The 19,274-nt window shown below is 45.5% G+C and overlaps 2 protein-coding genes across 2 annotated transcripts; both read right to left on the bottom strand.

The window, feature by feature from the left end:
• Positions 1 to 248: 248 nt before the first annotated feature.
• LOC134492064 (tigger transposable element-derived protein 1-like) lies at positions 249 to 16,280 on the bottom strand. Its single transcript, XM_063296185.1, has 5 exons — positions 16,176 to 16,280; positions 14,002 to 14,487; positions 3,753 to 5,640; positions 1,770 to 1,896; positions 249 to 296 (listed from the first exon to the last, which is right to left on the bottom strand). The coding sequence occupies exons 2-4, from the start codon at positions 14,473 to 14,475 to the stop codon at positions 1,790 to 1,792; spliced, it is 2,469 nt and encodes an 822-aa protein (XP_063152255.1). The 5' UTR covers positions 14,476 to 14,487; positions 16,176 to 16,280; the 3' UTR covers positions 249 to 296; positions 1,770 to 1,789.
• Positions 16,281 to 18,763: 2,483 nt separating this feature from the next.
• LOC134492166 (zinc finger protein 501-like) lies at positions 18,764 to 19,238 on the bottom strand. The gene has a single exon (XM_063296346.1). It carries the CDS (start codon positions 19,066 to 19,068, stop codon positions 18,820 to 18,822), a length of 249 nt encoding a protein of 82 aa, XP_063152416.1. The 5' UTR covers positions 19,069 to 19,238; the 3' UTR covers positions 18,764 to 18,819.
• Positions 19,239 to 19,274: the final 36 nt, after the last annotated feature.

The following is a 19,274-nucleotide window of genomic DNA, read 5'->3' on the forward strand; positions in this document are numbered from 1 at the left end:
GTGAAGTATTTGGAACACTGGGGGTTGGACACCATCTCTGGCTGCTCTTAATTCCGGACTTTTTGCCACACTGAAAAGCGGATTTATTTTGATCACCTTCTTCGGGCAGGAAAGCTTTGCTAGCTTTCTTTCCTGAGTGCCTTTGTTCTCCTTGTGGATTTGTTTTTCTTTAATCCCAGAAACCCAGAAAAAAGAACTTCTGACTCCTTCCAATGGACTCTTGCAAACGTCTGATTCTTCAGATCTTCCCACCTGGAAGGTCTTCTCCTTATGGGTTGGCCCATATCCGTCATATTCTGAGAGAAACAGAAAAACATTTACGTCACGTTGCCCCCAACAATAAATTCCATTTCAAACAATTCCTTGTATGAATTCAAGGGTTGCAGGGTCTCCTCAAGCACCTAGTCTTCTCCCTCCCGTTTGACCTAGGAAATCCCAAATTCAGGCATCCTCATTGGATGGCTGTCCAGCATCTACCAGAAGGCTCCAGTTTGGGAGGACCTCATCATCAAGAAGACTCTCTTCCAGGGCAACAGAGTTCACATATCACTAAGGCAATGATTTACTAAAAATATTTCATTTCTTTTAAGTAAATTAGTGTTTAAACTAATGGGCTCACTAACTAACATTTTACAAGCCATCGTTGCTGGATCCACACAACGTTCTAACCCAAACAAATCTTACACCTTAGCTCAGCCTTCCCTAGATGTCCACACTTCAGTTCCCAGAATCCTTCAGACGGAAGTCTACTTCTCCAAAGAACCAATAGAACAAGGTGTGAATTCAACCAATGTGCCTTTGCCCTCTATTAGACAACAGCCCTTAATATATGCTGAAAGGAGGGGAATCATATGTATTGATCCTTGCAAAACGTCCTTCGTTTCCCCTTCAACACCCTGTCGTTTCCGGTGTTCCTTCAAAGCTTAAAACCCTGTTAGAAAGGTATCTGTTTGAACGCACTCCATATTCCATAAAATGCAGCTAGGATAGAATGGGATGTATATGGGGGGATTCTTTTGGGTTTTTGGAGTTGTGGCAAGGGTTTGAAATTTGCTCCATTAAGCCTTATATTGACTTTGCTTGGCGACATCATTATAAATGTTCAGGCAGAGAGAAAAACCCTTTCCCATCAAATCCCACTGGAAATTCCCAATCAGTCTCTCAAGTGGACAGATAAAGCAATGGTCCAGAAAGGTGGTAGGCTCCCCTTCCTCCTGGCCAGGCAGAAACTAGATACCTGTGCTGGCGATGGCTGAATTTGGATTCCCACCCTGAGTCTGGATTTGCTGGCCCCCCCCAATGTAGGATTCTATCATCTGTAGCACAAAGTTAGGGATCTCGTCATGGAGGAAATCTATCTATGTGGTTGCTAATAGTCAACATTGACTTCATGGTGCATAATCAGTCCATCAAGTTATGGGTCCACCTGACATGTTGGGAACATAGGGGAGAGCTAGCCCAATATTACACGCGCAACTGGCAGCAGGTCTCTAGGTTTTATAGCAGTCAAGTCTTCCCCATCCTCTGCAACCTACTCCTTTCAGCCAAAGATTCTGTGAACCCCAAAGATGCTGTGATGGAAACTGGGACCATCTCCTTCCCCAGAAAATGGCATTTGGCTTGGTGGACCATCAGACATGAAGGACTGCACAATCAGCTCGTTCTGCAAGATGCTGGCACTTCTCTGGGTATCAAAATGGAAGCAGAGAACCATCTTGGCTCAAAGCACCCCAGAAACACTTGAAATTATTGACATTTTGCTTCCTTACCTAGTGAGAGGGCCTCCCCATCATTTTTTTGCTTTATCTCCAGGGGAAGTTGCATCTTCACAATATCCAAGGCCTCTTCCTCCAATTTGGGAGATTTTAGCATTGTATTCTTCAGGGTTTGGGGTCCCTGAAAAAAAGAAAAAGGAAAGTTGGTTCAACTCTTTTCCTGAGCCAATTCAGAAGCTTGAATTCCCAAATCAAATCACAGGATAAGTCAGAATTGGATTAGGTACAATTTGCACGGCCCTGATTAAGAGACTTTATTTCCTCCACACCTAACACGGCAAAGGAAAGGAAGCAGCTTCAGGCATCTACATCCAGATGGCTGGCAGCTCGAGATTCTTCTGGGCCGCAATTCTGAACTGAGATGTGGATGAACGGGCAGAGAGGTACAGCAGACCACTGGCTCCAGCAACGAAGCATAACGACCAAAAGACTCTTCCCGACTCCACCAGAGGTGCCGGTTAGAAAAAGGGAATTCTGCAATTCCCACCAGGATAACATCATCCCAACTGAAACGTCTCCTGGCTCTAGGAATCGCAAGGAGCAAATCCTGGGCAGCTGCCTCCTATAAACCTTTTCTGCATGGCTGATTACACCCACTCCTCGTCCCGTTCCAAGAACCAGGTCGTTAAGTGAATTGGTCGCTGGGTGAGAATCGTGGTAGCCCAGGCGTGACCGTGACTGTGCTTGTGACGCTACTTCAGCCTTCCATACTCAATTTCTGTTATTCTTCCTGGACATTTTTGATGACATTTTGTACATTCTACTTCAAAGAGCTCTTTAATCCCAACCTATTTTTGCCATTAAAAAATACACTGTAATAATTTATTCCCTTTTAAATCTTTCAATGTCCTCTTGACCATTTAAAACAAAGAACTTTTTTTAAAGCTTTGGTTTAACAGTATGCAGATTTTTTTTTACAAGTAACCTAAACAGAAACAAAAAGGTTAAATGGAAACTCGGTGTATGAAAAGTCGGTTTACAGGTAGACCTTGGGTGATGACCACTCATTCAGCGACCGTTCAAAGTTACGATGGCACTGAACAAGGGGGACTTACGGGCATCCTCGCAGTTCCAGATGTTGCTGTGTCCTGGCAGTCACCTGATCACAACCCAGGAGTATGACGTCGCATGGAGCCACAGTCACACGATTGCCACTTGTGACCTTCCACGCCAGCTTCCCACAAGCAAAGTCAATGGGGAAGCCAGCAGGGAAGGTTGCAAGTCATTCCCGTTTCTCCTGCTTTTTCTCCTCAGGAGCCATGCTATAGAGTAAAAGATCATAGGGATCTCGTACTCCGTAGCACACGACCTGCCTGCCCATGCTCCACAGCAGCTCCAGCTGGCCTACATATGCTCAGTAGGGCCCGCGTCAGGCACTCACCCACTGGCCTGCAGTTCTCATCTGCTGGTCTGCTTTCCTGGGACTCCAGTCATATGAGCTCCTCTCTTAATGACCCACGCGATCTCTGTCTTACAACGGCAACCGGGACTGCCAGGGTTGCCATTGCTAAGCGATGTGGTCACATGACATCACACTTTATGACTGCATTGTTTAGCAGTGGAAATTCTGGTCTCAATTGCCATAGTAACTAAGACTGCAATTGGGCCCGGAACTAGGTCATGAAGTTAAGCAGTCACTAAGTGAAACCACGAATGTGCTTATGATCTTACAGGCAGTCCTTGTTTAGCAACTGCCTCCTTTAGCGACCAACTGCAGTTACAATGGTGCATAAAAAATAACTTTCAATCCTTGCATTTACGATCTTCGCAAGTCTGTAAAGCAAAGGAAAGCTGAAGTAAGATTTGAAGCAGAGTACCTGTACTTTAAATTTCCTTTCCTTTACAGACCTGCAAAGTGGTAAATGGGAGGATTGGTCATAAAGTTACTTTTTTATCACCACTTAACTCCAGTTACTAAATGAGGCAGTTGCTAAATGAGGACCACCTGTACAAAATCAGATTTTATAATTACAGTACCTGTAAACATCAAATTGGATATAAATCCATCGAAAGGTTCATTTTTTTCTGTGTTTTCAGAAACGTCGGATACGCTGGCATAGCTGGTTGATGGCTGGGGATCGTCGGGGAGTTCTACTCCTGTGGATGGGGAGGGCAATAGGGGGGGAAGCGGAGCTGGGGAAGGAGTAACTTTCTTATAGAACCCACTCTGCTTGGTTTCCATGATTTTTTTCTTTTTTCCTTCATATATTTCACGGTAACACTTCAAGATTTCACGCATTTCCCAATGTACCTTTCTAAAACGTTCTACATTTGGATCCATACTTTCTAATTCTGATAAAATTTTGTTAACACCCGCAAAAACACCAGCCAATCTTTTCACACTGAATGTTTTGGGCTCAACTTCTACAAGTTGCTTTTCTACTATTTTTTCTTTCTCTTTTTCTTTTTCTTTCTCTTTTTCTTCTTCTTCTTCCTCAACCATCTGTGCTTCCAATTCTTCTTTCAGTTCAATTAAATCTTCATTTGAAAGCTCTCCCTCAGTGTAGGCTATCAAATTTTTCACATCTTCAGCATCAACCTCCAAATCGAGGGATTTCGTGAGTGTCAGAATTTTCGTATTTATTTCATCCAAATGTTCATTTTGGTCCAATCCTTCAAAATTATTTACACGAGCAGCAAAACGTTTTAAACACTTGGTCCAAATCCCTTGCATGCATTTCACACTAACCTCCTGCCACGCTGCGGCGATGTTTTCAATACAATGGAGGATATTGTAGCCTTCCCAAAACTCGCGCAACGTTACCCCATCATCCTGCGTTGCGGCTACGGCTTTGGCAAACGTTGCATGCAAATAGTACGCCTTGAATGCCGAGATGGCCCCCTGGTCCATCGGCTGTAGGAGAGGGCTGCTGTTTTTGGGTAGATAAACAACCTTCACATCGGGGTGGAGGCTGTCGAGATGTGGGGGATGTCCCGGTGCGTTGTCCAGGAGCAGCAGAATTTTAAAAGGAATTCCCTTTTCCCAGCAATATTCCATTACTTGGGGAATGAAGCAATTCGTAAACCAATCCTCGAACAGGACTAGTGTCATCCAGGCCTTCCAATTGGATCGGTAATAAACGGGCAGGGTGTCCTTGCTTATGTTTTGGAGCACAGAGGGGTGATCTGATTTGTGGATCAGAAATGGCTTCAGCTTCAATCCGGCGACATTTCCGCCCAATAGTAAGCTTACTCTATCCTTCAACGCTTTACGTCCAGGCGTTGCTTGGGCCTCTTTGTGTATGTAGGTCTGCTCCGGCATTCTTTTCCAGTACAACCCAGTTTCCTCCACATTGAATATGTGTTCGGGCAAATAGTTCCCTTCTGCTATGGTATCATCAAGTTCGTCCAGAAAACGTTTGGTAACTGCCTCGTCAGCACTTTTAGCTTCCCCGGACGTGTGTGTTTTCTGGTAATGGAATCGTTGCTGAAACCGCATAAACCAGCCACGGCTGGCAGTAAACGTTTCGGTGCACTCCTCACCTGCTCGTTCCTTCAGCATCGTGAAAATGCTGCGTGCCTTAGCCTGGATGAGAAGAAGGCTGACCGGCATCCTCTTCTGTATCTGATCTTCGATCCAAAGTATTAGGAGTTTTTCCATTTCGTAGATGAGGCCTTTTCGCTGCCTTGTTATACTTGCATTGATTCCTGCTGATCCTTTCATCGCCTCTCTGATTCTTGCCTTATCCTTCAAGATAGTGGAGATGGTGGAATGGGCCAGGCCTTCTTCTCGTGCTATTTTAGTCACCTTCTTCCCGGCCTCGTATGCTTTGATGATCTTCATCTTCAAATCGAGATCGATGGCTTTCCTTTGCTTCTTGCTACTTCCTTCGGCTGAACTGGGGTTCTTTCTCTTTGAAGACATCTTGGTATGGGATACAAATGCGCGTAAACAAGTAAATAAGCAAGTGAAAATAACAGCAGGTTACACGCAACACTAACTGTAATAGAGAAGATGTGACGGAGGGAGAGAAAAACACTGCGAAAGTCGTAAATGCATGCATTGGACGCAGATTGATTTTTTGTTACTGTCGTATTTGTGAATGGTCGCTAACCGTGGTAGTCACTGAACAATTCTGGGCAATTTACTGCAGAGACAAAAGATCACCTCCTTGCTTACAAACCTTTGGCTGACTTCTCACAACATAACCCTAACCCTGGTTTCACAAGCCATAATACAGCCAATCTTCCTTTTGCGGCTGCCTCAGCTAGCAACCTTCACAAATACAACCATAATAAACGGGGGTGGGTGGGAATCATTTTCTGATCAATGCGTGCACTTACGACAAATTTCTGTGCCTGAACAACAACGCACACCAGAGTGAGAGCAATCCTGGTGTTGCTGCACAACAGAACTTTGTCTGAATGAAGCAGCACAGCAACCAGAGCTCTTTGCAGCATCTCCCTCTCTTTCAGTCATGTGTCCGCTTAGTGACCATTTCGCTTCCAATTTAAGGAAAGGATTGCATCGCTAAATGAGGAGAGGGTGTACTGGTGTTCATATAACTTACTATGTCCAGGCAAATGAACCATAAGGCTGAATATTATTACCCTTCTTCATGCAAGTTGCAAGACAAAGGTGAGCTTCCGACAACATGGTCAGTCACAAACTATCCAACCCTATGTGATAATGATTATGATGATAACAGTAATTATAATTTATATTCTGGCTCTCTCCCAGAGACTCTGGGCAGTTATGTGGATTGATGGATTGATGGATTGATGATATTTATGTGGCCACCCATCTCACATAATAAAACTCTGGGCAGTGTACAAAACAACCATAAAAACCATTTTAAAAACATTCAAAAAGTACAAAACATTAATGTTATAAAAGCCTAAGGGAGCGCATCAGATGGCGTGGGCCTCTGTCGCCATGGGGTGAGGTATCATCAGTACGCTGATGATACCCAATTAACATCTCTGCCCTGGTGAAGTAAGTGGTGCTGTTGATGTCTTATCCCAGTGCCTGGAGGCAGTCTCCAGGGGTCTGGATGAAGCCACCTAATCAAATTATTGTTCCCTTGTCATATCTACTGTAGGGCTGTTGGCACAACCAGGTTTTAAGGGACTTCTGGAAAGTCAGGAGAGATGGGGCCAATCTCACCTCAGGGGGGATGATGTTCCACAAGGTGGGTGCCATGGCAGAAAAGACTCATTTCCTGAGTCCCGTCAGATTATAACTCCTTAAAAGATGGGACCCGTGACATTCCCTTCCTGCCAGACCTGATGAGACAGGCTGATGTGATCAGGGAGAGGCGGTCCCTCAGAAAACTTGGCCACATGCCATGGAGGGCTTTAAAGGTCAAACCAGCACCTTGAATTGGGCCCGGAAGCAAATTGGCACCCAATGCAGCTCGTGGAGCAGAGGTGTGACACGTGCCACTCTAGGGGCACACACAACTGCCCACGCTGCAGCATTTTGCACCAGTTGAAGCTTCTGAACGCTCTTCAAGGACAGCCCCATGTACAGTGCATTGCAGAAATCCAGAGGGGAGGTGACCAGAGCATGAGTGACCGTGAGCAGAACCTCCTGATCCAGGAACGGGCGCAAGTGGCGCACAACACAAAGCTGTGCAAAGGCCCTCCTAGCCATGACTGCCACCGGCTCTTTGAGCAGGAGTTGAGAGTCCAGGAGTACCCCCAAGTTGCACCCTGGGTCTCTTTGGAGCAGTACAACCCCATTCAGCACCAAAGACGGCACAGCCCCAGAATTGGCAGGCCCAAAAACCCAGAGCCACTCAGTCTTGCCAGGATTCAGCTGAAGCCTCTTGTTCCCCATCCAGACCCCCACTGCCTCCAGGCACTGGGATAAGACATCAACAGCACCACTTATTTCACCAGGGGCAGAGATGATAATTGGGTATCATCAGCATACTGATGATACCTCACCTCATGGCGAAAGAGGCCCACCCCAGAGGCCTCATGTAGATGTTAAAAAGTGGAGAAAACCCCGAACCCTGTGGCACCCCACACAGTAGGGGCCAAGGGTGGGACGTCTCCTCCCCAATCCCCACCGACTGGACTGAACCGCAGAGACAGGAGGAGAACCAGCACAATACAGTGCCGCCCACCCCCAATCCCCAGCGCCAATCCAGAAGGATATCACCGTCGATAGAATCGAAAGCCACTGAGAGGTCAAGCAGAGCAAGGATGGATGTACAACACCCATCCCGCTCCTGCCAGGGACCGAAAAGTTCCTGTCCCATACCCAGGCCTCAGTACTAACTGAAAGAGGTCCAGATAATTCTATATTAACCTAGAGTTCCCAAGCTGGTGTTCTTAAAAATTCAGCCTTCCCCAAACAGGCACATTTTAATGTACTACAGGGCTGGGATGATGAAAACATGTGGAAGGCACATGTTGGGGAAAACACAATTAGCAGAGAGAAAAGGGACATTTCCGGTGGGAAAACGGCAGCTTGACTGGCTCCTTTTGAAGTAGAGCTGTTGGTGCAGTTTTTTCTGGGTGCAGGCAGGATTCCTGCAGCCTGAAGAATTCTCCAGATCCAAGGGGAATCCTCAAAATTACCCCATTTGTCCTCTGGACAGCAGTTCCTTGTTGGGGGGGGGGCATGGAGCAGAGTTCCAGTGATCAATCTGTGAGTGGGACAGCTGGCAGGCCAGGTTGCCATCCTGTTCAAGACTGTGTTGAAGCCGAAAAATGAACTTTAGATCCAACCATCCCATTTCTAAGATACTTTATTTCTGTGCCTATTAGTTATTTAAGAGAGGCTTTTTACAGCAAAGAGAAGCTGAACTTCTTGGAGATTTTCATTATTTGGGGGGATTTTTTTTAAAACGAGTAACTTGGAAATTTGCCTTTTATATATATTTCTTAAAAAAAAGAAATGGATATTGTTGTTTTATTGCCTTTTTTAGTAGCAAGTTAGTTTTTATGGATTATTGAAGATTTCCCTTTTTTTTCTTTTTTGATGAATCTGTATATATAGTTGAAATTTGCCTTTTTTGTTCTTATGTTCCTGTGGGAAAGTTTTTTGTTATTATCTCCTACTATGCTGATTGGTTTAGTTGTGTAAACAACAGTGATTGGATAATTTCCTCCTATTTCCAAAGTAACTTTCCTTTTCTGAATGGAGTTTATTTTTCTGGGTCACTAGAGGGCGCCAGAGACTATTATAGTGAGACATGGAAGATTTTTGATGAGTTTTTTCTCAAAGTTATTCAATATTTGAAGCATAGATATTTCTCAGAAGATTTTGAGATTAAAGTGGATCAACAGTTGGAAAAAACTGACAGTGTTGCTAAATTCCCAAAGGATAAAAGTGGATTTTTCAAAGATGAAGATGGGGATTAGAGACTTGGAGTCAAAGAAAGAATTGGAAATGTCTTGTTGAAATAGGAAGAAAAGAGACATGGACCTAGAAGGAGAGATGGACAAGACTGTATTGCTGGAGCTTGAAGAAAAAGAATTTGGTCCAAAATGGTGGAAGATCCCGGAAGAGAATTTGGGATCTTTAAAAAGGGAAGAAGAAAAGATGAACAAATGGGGAAAGTTTTTTTTGTATAAAGCTAAGATATGTAAATGTTTTGGTTTATTGAGGTGGGATAAATTTTAAATGTGTTTGTCAGGATGGCCTTTTAATGGTTAAGGTGAATGTTTTAAGATGTTACCCTCACTTAGATGATAAGGATATTAAATAAAAGTAGTCTTTTATATACACACACAAACACATATTAGTAATAAGGTATGTTATTTCTGTTATTTATAGTGAACTATAAGTATCGTGTTTATTTTTTTGGATGGGACAAATTCTTATTATTATGGTTTGTATGGATTATAATGATCAAGATGAATACCCAGGTTGTTCTTTTTGCTTTAGATAATATTATTACTGATAATGGAAATGTTGTTTAGGTCAACTAAGCTTTATATATAAAGTGAGGGTTTTTTTGTCTTTTTAAGAATGGTAAGAAATACTGGGAACAAATGTTTATTTTAATGTTAAAGGTTTTTAACTTGAATGTGTAATAGAATTTATCCCTTGTAACGTTTTGCTTTAAATAACAATTTGACTGTATTGTAAGTTTTTTTAAGTATAATGGCAGAAAGTATTCTTAGAGGATACTTAGACGATACTTCAGCAAACGATATTTACCTTGTTGTGGTGCTGGAGCTTGAGCACCTCAATGATGCCATGAGCTAAACCGTGAAGGGCCACCCAAGACAGGAAGGTCATGACAGAGAGGTCAGACTAAATGCGATCCCTGGGGAAGGTAATGGCAACCCATCCCAGTATTCTTGCCGTGAAAACTAAATGCATCAGGACAACCAGAGATATGTCGGTATACCATCGGAAGATGAGACCCCCCGGTCGGAAGATGGTCAAAATGCTACTGGGGAGGAACAAAGGATGAGCTCAACTAGCCCCAGACGTGATGACGCAGCTAGCTCAAAGCCGAAAGGACGGCTAGCGGCCGACGGTGCTGGTGGTGAACAGCGAATCCGATGTTCTAAGGATCAACACACCACTGGAACCTGGAATGTAAGATCTATGAGCCAGGGCAAATTGGATGTGGTTATTGGTGAGATGTCAAGATTAAAGATAGACATTTTGGGCATCAGTGAACTGAAATGGACTGGAATGGGCCACTTCACATCAAATGACCACCAGATCTACTACTGTGGACAAGAGGACCACAGAAGAAATGGAGTAGCCTTCATAATTAATAGTAAAGTGGCGAAAGCAGTGCTTGGATACAATCCAAAAAACGATAGAATGATCTCAATTCGAATTCAGGGCAAGCCATCTAACATCACAGTGATCCAAATATACGCCCCAACCACAGATGCTGAAGAAGCTGAAGTAGAGCAGTTCTATGAGGATCTGCAGCACCTACTGGACAATACGCCTAAAAGAGACGTTATTTTCATCACAGGAGACTGGAATGCTAAGGTAGGCAGTCAAATGACACCTGGAATTACAGGTAAGCATGGCCTGGGAGAACAAAACGAAGCAGGACATAGGCTGATAGAATTTTGCCAAGACAATTCACTCTGCATAACAAACACTCTCTTCCAACAACCTAAGAGACGGCTTTATACATGGACTTCACCAGATGGACAACACCGAAATCAGATTGACTACATCCTTTGCAGCCAAAGGTGGCGGACATCTATACAGTCGGTAAAAACAAGACCTGGAGCTGACTGTAGTTCCGATCACGAACTTCTTCTTGCACAATTTAGGATCAGACTAAAGAGATTAGGGAAGACCCACAGATCAGCTAGATATGAGCTCACTAATATTCCTAAGGAATATGCAATGGGGGTGAAGAATAGATTTAAGGGACTGGACTTAGTAGATAAGGTCCGGGAAGAACTATGGACAGAAGTTTGCAACATTGTCCAGGAGGCGGCAACAAAATACATCCCAAAGAAAGAGAACACCAAGAAGGCAAAATTGCTGTCTGCTGAGACACTAGAAGTAGCCCAAGAAAGAAGGAAAGCAAAAGGCAACAGTGATAGGGGGAGATATGCCCAATTAAATGCAAAATTCCAGAGGTTAGCCAGAAGAGATAAGGAATTATTTTTAAACAAGCAACGCGCGGAAGTGGAAGAAGACAATACAATAGGAAGGACAAGAGACCTCTTCCAGAAAATTAGAACCATCGGAGGTAAATTCCAGGCCAAAATGGGTATGATCAAAAACAAAGATGGCAAGGACCTAACAGAAGAAGAAGAGATCAAGAAAAGGTGGCAAGAATATACAGAAGACCTGTATAGGAAGGATAACAATATCAGGGATAGCTTTGACCGTGTGGTCAGTGAGCTAGAGCCAGACATCCTGAAGAGTGAGGTTGAATGGGCCTTAAGAAGCATTGCTAATAACAAGGCAGCAGGAGACGATGGCATCCCAGCTGAACTGTTCAAAATCCTGTGAGATTATGCTGTCAAGGTAATGCATGCTATATGCCAGCAAATTTGGAAAACACAAGAATGGCCATCAGATTGGAAAAAATCAACTTATATCCCCATACCAAAAAAGGGGAACACTAAAGAATGTTCAAACTATCGAACAGTGGCACTCATTTCACATGCCAGTAAGGTAATGCTCAAGATCCTGCAAGGTAGACTTCAGCAATTCATGGAGCGAGAATTGCCAGATGTACAAGCTGGGTTTAGAAAAGGCAGAGGAACTAGGGGCCAAATTGCCAATATCCACTGGATAATGGAAAAAGCCAGGGAGTTTCAGAAAAACATCTATTTCTGTTTTGTTGACTATTCCAAAGCCTTTGACTGTGTGGACCATAACAAATTGTGGCAAGTTCTTAGTGGTATGGGGATACCAAGTCATCTTGTATGCCTCCTGAAGAATCTGTATAACAACCAAGTAGCAACAGTAAGAACAGACCACGGAACAATGGACTGGTTTAAGACTGGGAAAGGAGTACGGCAGGGCTGTATACTCTCACCCTACCTATTCAACTTGTACGCAGAACACATCATGCGACATGCTGGGCTTGAGGAATCCAAGGCTGGAGTTAAAATCGCTGGAAGAAACATTAACAATCTCAGATATGCAGATGATATCACTTTGATGGCTGAAAGCAAAGAGGAACTGAGGAGCCTTATGATGAAGGTGAAAGAAGAAAGTGCAAAAGCTGGCTTGCAGCTAAACCTCAAAAAAACCAAGATTATGGCAACCAGCTTGATAACTGGCAAATAGAGGGAGAAAATGTAGAAACAGTGAAAAACTTTGTATTCCTAGGTGCAAAGATTACTGCAGATGCTGACTGCAGTCAGGAAATCAGAAGACGCTTAATCCTTGGGAGAAGAGCAATGACAAATCTCGATAAAATAGTTAAGAGCAGAGACATCACACTGACAACAAAGGTCCGCATAGTTAAAGCAATGGTGTTCCCCGGAGTAACATATTGCTGTGAGAGCTGGACCATAAGGAAGGCTGAGAGAAGGAAGATCGATGCTTTGGAACTGTGGTGTTGGAGGAAAATTCTGAGAGTGCCTTGGACTGCCAGAAGATCAAACCAGTCCATCCTCCAGGAAATAAAGCCAGACTGCTCACTTGAGGGAATGATATTAAAGGCAAAACTGAAATACGTTGGCCACATAACGAGAAGACAGGACACCCTGGAGAAGATGCTGGTGCTAGGGAGAGTGGAGGGTAAAAGGAAGAGAGGCGCCCAAGGACAAGATGGATGGATGATATTCTAGAGGTGACAGACTCGTCCCTGGGGGAGCTGGGGGTGTTGACGACCGACAGGAAGCTCTGGCGTGGGCTGGTCCATGAAGTCACGAAGAGTCGGAAGCGACTAAATGAATAAACAACAATTCTTAGAGGAACAATAAGACAAATTTAATGAATTTGGCAGAGAGAACTAAATTGATTATAGGGATGAGAGATAATAACTTAAATTTCTTTCTGGTATTTGGGTTTTTTTTTTATTGGAGAAAAAAGTGATGTTTTAGTTAGGAATTCTGATTATTAAGTTGAAATGGACTATAGAAATAATGTTTACTATGGTTAAATTGGAGTAAGAGATTCATGCATTTTTTATGTATATCTTTACTCCAGGAAGTCAGAAGTCACTCTTGCTATCATTTTCTATATATTTCTGCACTGCTTTAGATTTTTTTCTTCAGTTTTATTTCAATCTTTATCTTTTCATGCTTTTATCTATACTGCACTTTGAAAATATAAAGTTTTATTTTAAACAAGTATCAGGGATGAAAGGTTTGACCCTGCAAAGGTTCCTGGAGTAAATCCATTATCTGAAGCAACTGACAAACTGACCTAATCAGGACCTAAACTAATTTATATTCTATAACAAAGGCCAAGGTTGCCTTTATTTATTTTTTTTTCCTGATCAGTGAATAGTCCTCAAAACAGAACATCTGAAAACCCTACCATTCTCCTCTGCCTTTCTAATCCTCTGGATCCACTCCAGAATCACCTGCTGCAAAATATTCTCCTTTGGGCAATTGGCTGACCGCCATAGACAAATAGAATCCCGCACAATCTCCTTAAAAGAATCCCAGAGTTTTATGTTATGGGACTATTATACCAATCACCTTGTTTTCAAGGGGGGGCTCTTGCAACCAAATTGAAACACAAACTCTGACCACTGCTACTAGAGCTGGCTAGTAACACACCTCACAGGTTAGTAATTTTGATGGCTTTCTGCAACTGCCCCCATATTCACCACCCCCTTTCCCCCTTTTTCAGCCACTGGTGGCTGGATACCTCCTGGTGCTCATAGGCATCCTGGGCGGTGAGCTGCCTGAGGTGCAGGGGCCACTGTGTTTCCAGATCAACCTCCTCCTCTTCCACCTTCACTATCACGCAGGAATCCAGCTCTTCCCTGCCCAGCCAGGCTTTCCCACCGACGTTCGGATCTCCTTGGAGCACAGCCTCCCCTCTGGCCCCTCCGGAACTCTCCTCCTGGGGACCTTCCTTGACTCTCCCCAAGGGGTCCTGGAAGTCCTTGGCATCTTCCTCCAAGGGAGGTGGTGGTGCGGGACGCCCTGCCACCCTTTTCAGGAACTCCTGCCACTGAGAGTCCCAGTGTTGGTGCGATTCCTCCTCCGACTTAATGTGGGACGGGCCGTCCCCGGCCAGAAAGTCCTCAACGGTCCTCACTTGGACGACGAGAGGCTCTCCTTCCCCTCTCTCAGTTCCCTCTTCTTCTTTGGGTACCACAAGCCTCTGTTCCTCCATAGCTGTTCCTCCCTGCAGTTCCAGGAGGGGGAAGGAAAGGAAGAAGGAAACGTTAATGGGGGCAACGCAATCTAGAAGGAATAAAAAGACCCACTTCCGCATCTCTTAATATTCCTTATTTCTTCAAGATTTGCAAAATATTCTCTCCCGGAATAAAGACAATTCCCTGCTGTGGGATTCTTAGGTGATGCTGAGCAGCTCCCTAATACAAGTTAGAAAAAAGAGAGGGAGGGAGGGTGGGAGGGAGTCCCTAAATGCAGTTTGTTTTATCAGTTTGTTAACCATAGTTTATGGTTTCTCATGTGGTGCAAACACAGCCACTTTCTCTCAGACCAAGCTACCTCACAAGATTATAGTTGTGGAATTCTCTGTCCTCAACCTTGAACTTCTGGAAGAAAGGCAGGAAGGAGGGAGGGAGAAGCCCAAGCCCAGCTGAAGCCAGGGGTGCTGGTGCTTCAAGCACCCCAGTCCCCCTCCAGTGTCCCCTGGCCTCTCTCTCTCCCTACACTCCTTGGGGCCGGCCCTGCTCAGAGTTCGGCCTGCAGGTTCAGGGCCTCCACGTACAAGGCCCTGTCAGCCTGGAATCAGCTCCCTTTGTCTCTGGTCAAATCTGGCCTTTCAAAGGGGTATAAAAATCTTTTTTTTCTTTTGATGAGTGATTTAGTTTAGGGCCTGCTCATTCCACCCTACACTTGTTTAGCTGGCAGCTCCAAGCGAACATCTAACTTAAATTGCTTTGTATACAGAAAAATATATACCAGTTGTGCTTGCTTAGCAACCACAACTGGGACCGGAATTTCAATCGCTAAGCACTGTGGTCGCTAAGGGGAAAATCACATGACCACAATAGACTTACAACATCACTTCCCCTTCAATCATTAAGCAATGTGGCATGATTGCTAAGTGGAAAATCACCTGACACCGAGTTATGATTTTACGACTGGCTTCTCCACTGACTCTGCTGGTTGCAAGCCGGTTGCAAAGGGCACGAGTGGCGATCATGTGACTGCAGGACGCCATGATGGTTGTAAATGCGAGAATTGGCCGCAAAGCTGGTTTTTTTCCCCCCACTGTCGTAACTTGGAATGGCTGCTGCCCGGGACATTATCCCCCGGACCTCCCTTGGCCTGGAGCCCCTCGGCCTGGAGGAAGGCCCTGAAGACACGGCTCTGCCAGCCTGTCTGGGGCCTGGCAACGGGGGGAGGGGGAGCCCCTTCGGGAGCTCTGCTGAGCTGCTGTGGAGTGACTTCCATGCCGACCGTGATTTTGGGTTTTTAAATTGATTATGGATGGTTTGCATATGTTTGCATACTGGTTTTTAATTTGGTTTTCATTGTTTTTACCTATTCTGAGCTGCCTAGGTGAGGTGGAGGGCCCTACGAGTGGAGTAAATCATCATCATCAATAACATCATCATGGCAATCATGTGACTGAGGGTCCTAAATGCGAGCCTTGATCGCAAAGTTATTGGTCGCTGCACGAGGCAGTTGCTAAGCGAGCTCTACCTGTGTATCATCCTCTGATGGAAAATTCTGCCTGACAGTCATGCACCCAGAGTCAAACATTATAAAAAAAAATCTATTAAATAACACTCTAGCAGACTGATATATTTGATAGTGATAGAATAATTTATATAATTAATTGGGGGGGAGAGCTCTATGACACTATACACCTCTCCACTGCTTCTTGAAGTCACAAACCAACAGGGCTGCTCCCACTCCGATTGCCACTAAGAAAAACAGGCTATGAAAACGGTCAAGGGACAAGGCAATCGCCGAGAAGATCCCGCTCTCATCCCAAACGCGCAAGCGAATCACAGTAATCAGGGAGATAGGGTGAGATCCCGGGGCCGGGCCAAAGAGAAGGGGGGGGTCTGCTTTGCAAGAAGGGGACTCCTCCCGGGGGATGCACCTGGAAAGCAAAGGCGAGCTGCGCGCACGAGTGGGAGGGAAGCAGGAAGCCAAGGGAGAAGCGCCTCGCGGCCGCCACCCCCGCCCCGCCGCCTCCTTCCCCAGGGAAGCCGCGCGCGCTCCTTCCACGCGCCCCGCCGCCGCCGCCGCCGCCGCCGCCGCTCCTCGCCCCCGCCGCCGCTCCTCGCCCCCACCCGCCGCTCGCGCGGCCGCCCCGCCACGCGCCTCCCTTCCGGACGGGCTGCAGCCTCGCCGGCCACCCGCGTCCTCCTCGGGCGGGAGGGGAGAGGCCAGCGGCGCCCCTTCGGGCGGCCTCTCTGGGACGCGCAGCTCTATGGCTTTAACTCTTTCGCGCTTCCCCGGGCAGCCAGCTTTCCAGCGGCGGATTCGCACAGGTTAAGCTTGCGGGTTTTGCTTCCGGACGGGTGTCAAAACGTGTTGTGAGAAATCCGCAGCCCTCCCCTAGCACTGCTCACTCCCAGCCGAGAATCAGAGATGCCTGGCTTCTGGAGGGCCATTCGGGCAATCCTACCCAATTCTTCCTTTTATGGACCCACTTCTCAAGAATTGGTCAAATTCATCTTTGTCCCTTTACTGCAATGTAAGTCTGTCTTGCTTTCTTGGCAATACAAAGGAAGAGAAGTTCCCATTGCCTTCCTCTGCGATGCCTCTTGTAAAGGGTTGCCTGGTGGTCTCTCATCCAATACTATGGCAAGTTATCACGCTTAGCTTCTGAACCCAGCCCAAATCAGCCTGACGCTTTCATCCGCTGAGACTTTGCAGATAGAGGCGTTAATGGGGGATCTAGAGGGCTGTGCCGGGGAGTGGGGGGGAAGAAAGGAAATGAGTGGAACTGAGGGGGAAGGAATGAAAGTGTGTGTTTCTCAAAAAGCAGCGATAGTTTTTTTTCTGTACATTCTTTTTCCTCCAGCTCAGTGCCACAAAACAACAGAACATTTTCCCAGCACTACATCAGGGTTCTAGTTCTGTTTGCAACATTTTTAGATGTTTTAAAAGTTTTATTTTAAGACAAAGACTTAGTTTCATTTTAGAAACCTTTCAGCATGTTAGGACGGCTTGCTTTTTCCACGCGAGACAGGGATGCCCTGCCAGGAGCCGAGATGGCAGGCCCCGGAGCGCAATTGAAGTCCCGCCTGGTTTGTGGCTGCTTCGCATCTTATCTGTTAAGGCTCTACTGTGGGTCAAGACCACCCTGAGGGTTGCAAGGGTCTTGTGGGGGGTCAGGCAAAATGGGGGCATGATGAAAAGTTGGTCTCGGATCACCTCACTTTGCCTGCACCAGCAAGGCCGGCTAGGGAATTCTGCGACTCAAAGTCCACACATCTCAAAGTTGCCAAGGTCGAGAAACCCTGATCGGGATTATCGATTTAAATTTATTGTTTTCATTTTAACTCTTTTCCCGCCTCCCAGAGTCATTGTTATGAGATGGGCAACCATCTAAGTTATTTAAACATAAAACATCAGCAAATAAAAAGTATTATTATTAAGTTTGAATGCCACCTGACTCTGAATGACTCTGGGTGTTATTTTAATCACAGGATTAATTCTTTAACCTATGTGTAGCAGCAGGCCTTGATAAAATTTGGAGGGTGAAGAATGGGTGTGGCCCATGAGGGCATTTCTAGGAAAGTCCCCTTTTTGCCACCCAAATATTCCCTGAATCGATTTTACTGTTTCAGGCTGAAGCTCCTCTCCTGAAAATTCTACGGAGGCCAAATATTTTCAGCCAGGCACCACATGGCACAGAGCAGCATTCTTTACAGATATTGATCAGCCAATCTCTTCAGTTCTGCCCATTCCAGCTCACAGCAACTACCAAGATTTCACAAAAGGGTCATTTCTAACCTGCCTGTGATTCCAGGGATTGAGCAAAAGCTTCAACGTGGAACGAGCGTTTCTTGAGAACACTTTAATGTGTCAATAGTTCTAAAAGCCACCAACGCTCGTTATGTTTGACTCTCAGCTGCGAGACTGCATCTTAGACCCTGACACTAACCCTGTCCACTAGGATGTCCCTCCTGGATGGGTTTTCATGTGCTTTTGAACCATGGAGGAACTACAGAATCTTATTGCACACACTGAACATCCGTATGGTTTCTGTCCAGTATGAATCTGCTCATGGACCACCAAGCTGGAATTTTTTTACTAAAGCTTTTCTCACGGTTGGATCACTTGTGCAGCTTCCCATCCGTGTGTACTACAGCATGTTTTTGGAGGTGTGAGCTAGAAACGAAGCTCTTCCCACAGGCAGGGCAGCCGTACGGCCTCTCTCCCGTGTGGGCCCTCGCGTGGAAGACGAGCTGAAGGTCTGCCTGCAGTCCAAGCACTGATACGGCTTCTCGCCTGTGTGTGTCCTCTTGTGCGCTTTCAACTGGGAACTGGTCTGAAAGCTTTTCCTGCACTTGGAGCATTCCTACAGCTTCTCTCTTATGCGGGTCCTCTCGTGTTTGACGAGGGCACCTCTTTCAATGACGCTTTTCCCACACTCGGAGCATTTATGCAGCTTTTCCCCCACATGGATCCTCAGGTGCTTCACCAGAATCCCCTTTTCCCCAAAAGCTTTTCCACATTCGGTGCATTCGTACGGCTTCTCTCCTTTGAGGGACCTCTCGTGTTTAATCAGAGTGGATTTTGCATTCATGCTTTGCTGCATTTTGAACATTTATACGGCTTCTCCCTGTGTGGATTCTTTCCTGAGTGCCTTTCTGCTCCCTGTGGATTTATTCACTTTTTTTAAATCCCAGAACCCCAGAAAAACTCTTGCAAATGTCTCTTTCTTCAGATCTTCCCACCTGGAAGGTCTTCTCCTTATGGGTTGGCCCATATCCGTCATATTCTGAGAGAAACAGAAAAACGTTTACGTCACGT

This window comes from Candoia aspera, chromosome 2, assembly GCF_035149785.1.
Source record: "Candoia aspera isolate rCanAsp1 chromosome 2, rCanAsp1.hap2, whole genome shotgun sequence".
NCBI lineage: Eukaryota > Metazoa > Chordata > Lepidosauria > Squamata > Boidae > Candoia > Candoia aspera.

Coding starts and splice junctions, on each gene's coding strand:
- LOC134492064 (XM_063296185.1), bottom strand. CDS start 14,475: ATGGAGGAACAGAGGCTTGTGGTACCCAAAGAAGAAGAGGGAACTGAG. Junction 5,641..14,001: donor ATGCCTATGAGCACCAGGAG/GTATCCAGCCAC, acceptor TCCCATACCAAG/ATGTCTTCAAAGAGAAAGAA. Junction 1,897..3,752: donor ATCCAATTTGATGTTTACAG/GTACTGTAATTA, acceptor TCTTTTTTTCAG/GGACCCCAAACCCTGAAGAA.
- LOC134492166 (XM_063296346.1), bottom strand. CDS start 19,068: ATGTTCAAAATGCAGCAAAGCATGAATGCAAAATCCACTCTGATTAAA.